General features: G+C 45.6%; 1 protein-coding gene across 1 annotated transcript; it reads left to right on the top strand.

Annotated features, from left to right (window-relative positions):
- The first annotated feature begins 1039 nt into the window (after positions 1-1039).
- LOC119143554 (trefoil factor 2-like) lies at positions 1040-4989 on the top strand. The gene is made up of 4 exons (XM_037377930.1): positions 1040-1125; positions 2065-2207; positions 3779-3928; positions 4952-4989. The coding sequence occupies exons 1-4, from the start codon at positions 1040-1042 to the stop codon at positions 4987-4989; spliced, it is 417 nt and encodes a 138-aa protein (XP_037233827.1).
- Positions 4990-5348: the final 359 nt, after the last annotated feature.

Genomic DNA, 5348 nt, shown 5'->3' with positions numbered 1-5348 from the left:
GGAAACCAGGGGAAAAGCAATCAGGAAATTAATAGGTCAAATGTGGTGCTTTGGAAGTCTGGTTTTAGCAAATCCTGTGCCCATGGTGTCAGATGGGGTGGGAGGCAATGTGCTGCTCTGGGGACTGGACAGAGGGGATGGGGGATGCCCCCACTGCGGTCCCCCTGGGACAGGACCCACAGGCTGGGAAGGTGTCTGCTCCTTGTGCAGGACAGCAACTCCAAAACATCAGCTGGGGCACCTGGGTCTGGCCCCTGGGTGAGCACAGTGCCTGTGGGTCAGGCTGAGATCATATATAACTTTTCTTTTCCTCTCTTGAGTCTCTTTATGCTGTCGTCCCTCTTGGCATTTTTGGTTTTGGTTGGGTTCCCCCCCCCCCCCCCCCCTTACCTTACCTTTTTTTCCTATTCCAAACTGGTTCAAATTGCCTCATGTTTGGAAACAAACAGCAGCCTCGGCTGGGCTCGGTATTTCAGTCACATCTTCCACTTTCCGTATTTATGCCTTTCTTCAGCTGCATGGTTTGCCCTGTGGTCTTCTGAAGCTTGGAGGTGTCACACCTCCAGCCCTCCTGCTTTGCCCATTTCAGAGTAAGCATAACCAAAACCTTAAGGCCAGGGAAAAACTGAGGCAGAAAAGATACACTTGGACAGGAAATACATGTACGTATTTTTCAGTAGTGGCAACCATTTAAAGCTGCCCAGAGGTCTGAAACACTCTAATGGCAATGAAATCAGCTGGGGCTGCCCGAGGCACCCAACAGCATCCACTTAATAGATTATGGGATCATGTGGTAGATAAGTACCTATAGTTACATAATAGACACATTATCAATAGCTCATGGGAACCTAGAAATTTATCTTAAGGATATCAAACTACACATGGCAACATTTCCTAATTAAACAAAAGAAAAGTCAACCTCTGGGTGAAGCATCAGATGGAACAATGTTATCAGACCTTGCCAGGCAAACATGAGGTGCATATAAAATGAGCTGCTCCTGGGCAAAGCAGCACCTCTCCTCCAACCACCTTCCAAGAAATGGATCTCAAAGTGATCTGTGCACTCTCTGCCATCCTTGTCATAGCCCTCAGCACCCTGGCAGAGGGAAAGGCACCACCAAGTAAGTACATTCATCTGCTGTTGCCTTCACAGGTATGTATGTGGGCCTGTACAGTAGGACTACTGACTGTAAATGCAGCAAGAGCACATCTCCACTTTACCTATCAGACAGCAAATGTTTTGCTCTGCTACTATTACCAGAGTCTACTTTTTAATTTTTCCAGAGATATCTGTGGCAAAATCATTGCAGGTCATCTCTTGTGCTGCAAAGGCAGAGGGACAGATGTGCCTGGGAGCTCTCTAGAATGGGACTCAGACTCGAACAGGACCAAGCTTGGTCTAAATAGTCTTCTGACATTCATTTTATGCTACTTTGTCACGTGAATACAATTTCAAAGGAGTCTATCTGCCTCCTCAAAAAGACAAGTCATTTAGACAACTTAGGAAGTGAAAAGCAAGTAACTCAATGACAGGCACCAGACATGTCCAGAAATTCTTGGTTGTGGATGACTGTGCAGTAGACTTAAAATATTAAAAGTATAGCTGCAACTACTTGCACATATTCTTATGTTTTTCTAGTCACCTGATGAGAAGGCAAAGATTTTGTATCTTTACACCTCTTTGAATATCCACTGGACCCTTAATCCTTTCTTTGCATGACGTGGGCAAAGTAGCAAACATTTACTAGCATGATATTTGAAGTTATGGGTTATTACCATTTGACATGGTCTATTTGAAGTCCACAGACCCCACTGTACCAGGCTTGCTTGGCTGCAAGTGAAAGCACAGATTTTCAACCCTTACTGCAATTGGTGGAGTTTAAAAGCAGCTTTTAAACTGCAGAATTTTTGGTCTTAGCAAGTGACAGAGAAGGTGCACTTGCAAAGATGGACAGAGTCTAGGGAAAGATCATTGTTCTCAGTGGACATCTGATAAATGCATCTCCGCTAACGAGTGTGCAAACTGACACCCAGTCCCTTGCTACTCCTGTCCTGAACAGCAAGATGCCAGTGTAAAGTGACCCCCAAGGAGCGGAAGAACTGCGGCTATCCGGGAATCTCAGCAAAGGAGTGCAGGAAAGCTGGGTGCTGCTTCGACGCTTCAGTCCCTAACGTTCCCTGGTGCTTTGTTGCTAAACCAAAGAAAGGTAATATCTCTGCCAGAAACACTGATTTACCTAGTGTTTGATTATGCAGAAATGTGTACAACCCAGGAGCAGCTCTGCTTTTTTTCTCAGGCTAACGAAGTGAGCACAAACCTTTATTAGAAGACCACTGGTAGTAAAATGCAAAGTCAAACCTTGCTTACCAGTCTTTTGTCTCATCCTGTTCACACAATATATTTCCTCTTCTTTCAGGTTTCTAATTATCAAAGAACCCATGCTGAGTATTTAAAAACATTTCACTGCCATTTGTGGTCTTGTTCATCAGTAGAGCAAGGGATCCTCAGCACTTATTTGAATGGGGTTTCTCTATGGCTGAGGAGGGCTTTAGCACTGCATGTCAAAGTCCTGAGCAGTTGTTTGACACCTGTACAGAAGACCACAGGCATCCTGTAACTTCCAGGGGGGGGGTGTGTTCTCTTTTCTCCAGCCTGTTTTGTTAATTGCTACTTCCTTTCTCTCCTGCCTGCTTCCCAACGTAATTCCACTTGGTGCTTCTTTTTTTTTCTCTTCCATTTTCTCTCCCAGTCTTCATTTAATGCAAACTCCAAAATATCCCAGGGGAAATCTTTTTCTCCATTACATTTTTCCTTCTAAACCTTCTATGTCCTGTTTCCATTTTTTGCCTCTGTTTCCTCAGAGAGGGTAAGAGCTGCTCTTCCAGTCCTTCAGTGACTGGGTGTATAATTTACGTAACTGCTAAACGCCAGCTTTTTACTGGGCTGATTGCATGACTCCTTAGGAGAACTTCAGAGCAATCCCAGCAGTTGCACAGGTGAAATGAAAGGAAGTGAGGGTGCAAAGACAATGTTACCAATAAAATAACTTGATATGAATCAGGATTGGTCACCAGGTCTCAGGTTTGTTGGAGAAAAAACCATAATTTTGCTGTTTGCATATCATGAAAATCAAGAACAAATGGCAGCACCTTACAGTGTCATTCTCACAGAACTGCTTTTCTGAGCAGAACTGTTTCAGGAGAGGAAAACTGAATTATTCAGGCCAGGTGGTGTAACCTCATTGCTTGTGTTATTATTTTAAATTGCCTCGATGAGCTGTGATTTCCTCCTAATTGACCTACCTCCTTTCCATACCTCAAGCTGGCACACAGAGGAGGCTGCGTTTTTCCCTCCCCATATTACCTAGGCTGCTCTGGGGTTAGCAGTGGATCAGGTCATGAATATACCCTGGGCCAAGTCCAGTGTCTGTGGTACTGTCATGGGAGACACATGGTGGCTTTTGACCCCATTGCTGGACCTGGGAGAGGAAAGCTGGGTTGCTGCCTACCAGACACTTCTAGGGGTGAATTTTTCCCCCTCTGTCCCCCGGGGCACAGTAGCAGTTCCTCACTCCTTGGTATTTAGTTTTGCCTAACAGGCGTGGTGAGGATTTGGGTGAACCTGCTGCCTGAAATTGGTATGGAGAAGGTCATCGTGGCTGTCATGTCTGCTCACTGGCCTCACCGTTGTGGCCTGCCTTTTATTTGTGAATTATGCCACCAGGTAAATGCAGCAGAAAGTAACAAAACCTTCTTCCTTCATTTTTGCTTTACGCAGTTAAGAAAGTGTGTCCCAGCAATTCTCACACCAGGATAAACTGTGGCTTCCCTGGTATCACAGCTAAGGAGTGTGAACAGAAGGGGTGCTGCTTCGAGGCGCATCCTGCTGGTGTCCCCTGGTGCTTCTACCGCCACGTGGTGGAGGAAGGTAATGTCCGGTACAAGACACCGTCCCCGCCCGTGTCCTCATGGATGCACCTTGGCTCCTGGCAGGGTCCATGCCGTGCCCAGGCTTGGTGTGCTGTGCCAGCCCAGCACAGTGGGAGGCCACACGGGAGGGATTGAGCAGGACAGGGTCTCCCCACCTTCCCGGTGTGCGTGCAGAGCTGCCTTGCCCGAAGCGTGAGCAGGAAGGGGCAACTAAACCCTAAAAAGACTGGCTTCTTGCACAGGAGGGGGTGGTGCTGCTGCAGCTGAGCCAGGGCTTGTGGCAACGTGGCTGCACGGCTCGTCTGGGCTCAGGTGTGAGCTCGTGCCCTCAGCTAACGCCGTGCAGCTGCAGAACTCACATCTACTCTATCACAAGAGGCAAAAGGCTTTGCTTTAAAAATGTGAATAAAAACTACAGAAATTTCTGATCCCCTGCTTTTTTTTTTTTTTTTTTTTTAATTAAGATTGACCTTTCAGCGTATCTAACACAGATAACCAATAGCATCAGACAATTCCAACCTGCCCCACAGTGTATTTTGTACTGGAAACAATTCACCGTAATTTGTTTTTACTGATCTGAACCGTTAGGAAACGTGTGCAGATAGGGGAGAGGGGAGCAACTGCTAAAAAATTGCCTTTTTGACGTCCTGCATTTAGGCAAAACACCTCCTAGCATTTTGTGTAATGTGTGGAGAAAACATGCCTCTTAATCTGCTTCTCCTCTTTACCTCCCCAGCTTGTTAAAGGAGAAACTTCCATCAAGAACCTTGTGATCTTTGGACGTACTCCAATGGGAAACAACAGCTGGAGACCCCAACTCAAACTTTATAGTTTGCAACAGCTATGATTTCTAGGCCATTTTTACCTTGTATTGACTCCTTTCTGATGAAAAGTTACTTGTATCATTTATTCTTTCAGTAGGCTACTACTGTGCAGGTCTTCACTGTAATAAAAGAACTAAGATGCAATTTGTGAGTTCTCTGCTGTCTTTATTTTAAAGCTGTGTATTTCTGTTTCCCAGGAAATTTAGCAACCTGCCGACCAGAGAGCAGTCACTAACACTTCTGAAAGGAACAGGGCACTCAGCTTTTTGAGTTACACTTCACACTTGCAAGTGACTGCTTGTATTTGTTAGCTGGTATGTGCTTCACACAGGCCACTTGCCCTTCTGCAAGCTGAAAATATTCTTGGTATGAATCAGGATTGGTCACCAGGTCTCAGGTTTGTTGGAGAAAAAACCGTAATTTTGCTGTTTTCAAAATTTGCAAAACAAATATTCAGTGTTTCCCTTTATATAGCTACAGCTATGGAGTTGGATGGTTTTTTTCCCCCTCAAAACACAGGGAAAGGTACTTTTGTTAGCTGACCACTGAGCTGGTCTGACTCAGACACCTCCTGGTCTCTGCATCACTGCTGCC

This window comes from Falco rusticolus, chromosome 2 (genome assembly GCF_015220075.1).
Source record: "Falco rusticolus isolate bFalRus1 chromosome 2, bFalRus1.pri, whole genome shotgun sequence".
NCBI classification, from domain to species: domain Eukaryota; kingdom Metazoa; phylum Chordata; class Aves; order Falconiformes; family Falconidae; genus Falco; species Falco rusticolus.
This window is presented reverse-complemented; position numbering and strand designations above follow the sequence as displayed.

Bases quoted from the DNA above. Each gene is read 5' to 3' on its own strand.
- LOC119143554 (XM_037377930.1), top strand. From the start codon at position 1,040: ATGGATCTCAAAGTGATCTGTGCACTCTCTGCCATCCTTGTCATAGCC. The intron at 1,126-2,064 runs GTACATTCATCT...CTGAACAGCAAG, and splicing joins GGAAAGGCACCACCAAGTAA to ATGCCAGTGTAAAGTGACCC. The intron at 3,929-4,951 runs GTAATGTCCGGT...TCTGTTTCCCAG, and splicing joins CCGCCACGTGGTGGAGGAAG to GAAATTTAGCAACCTGCCGA.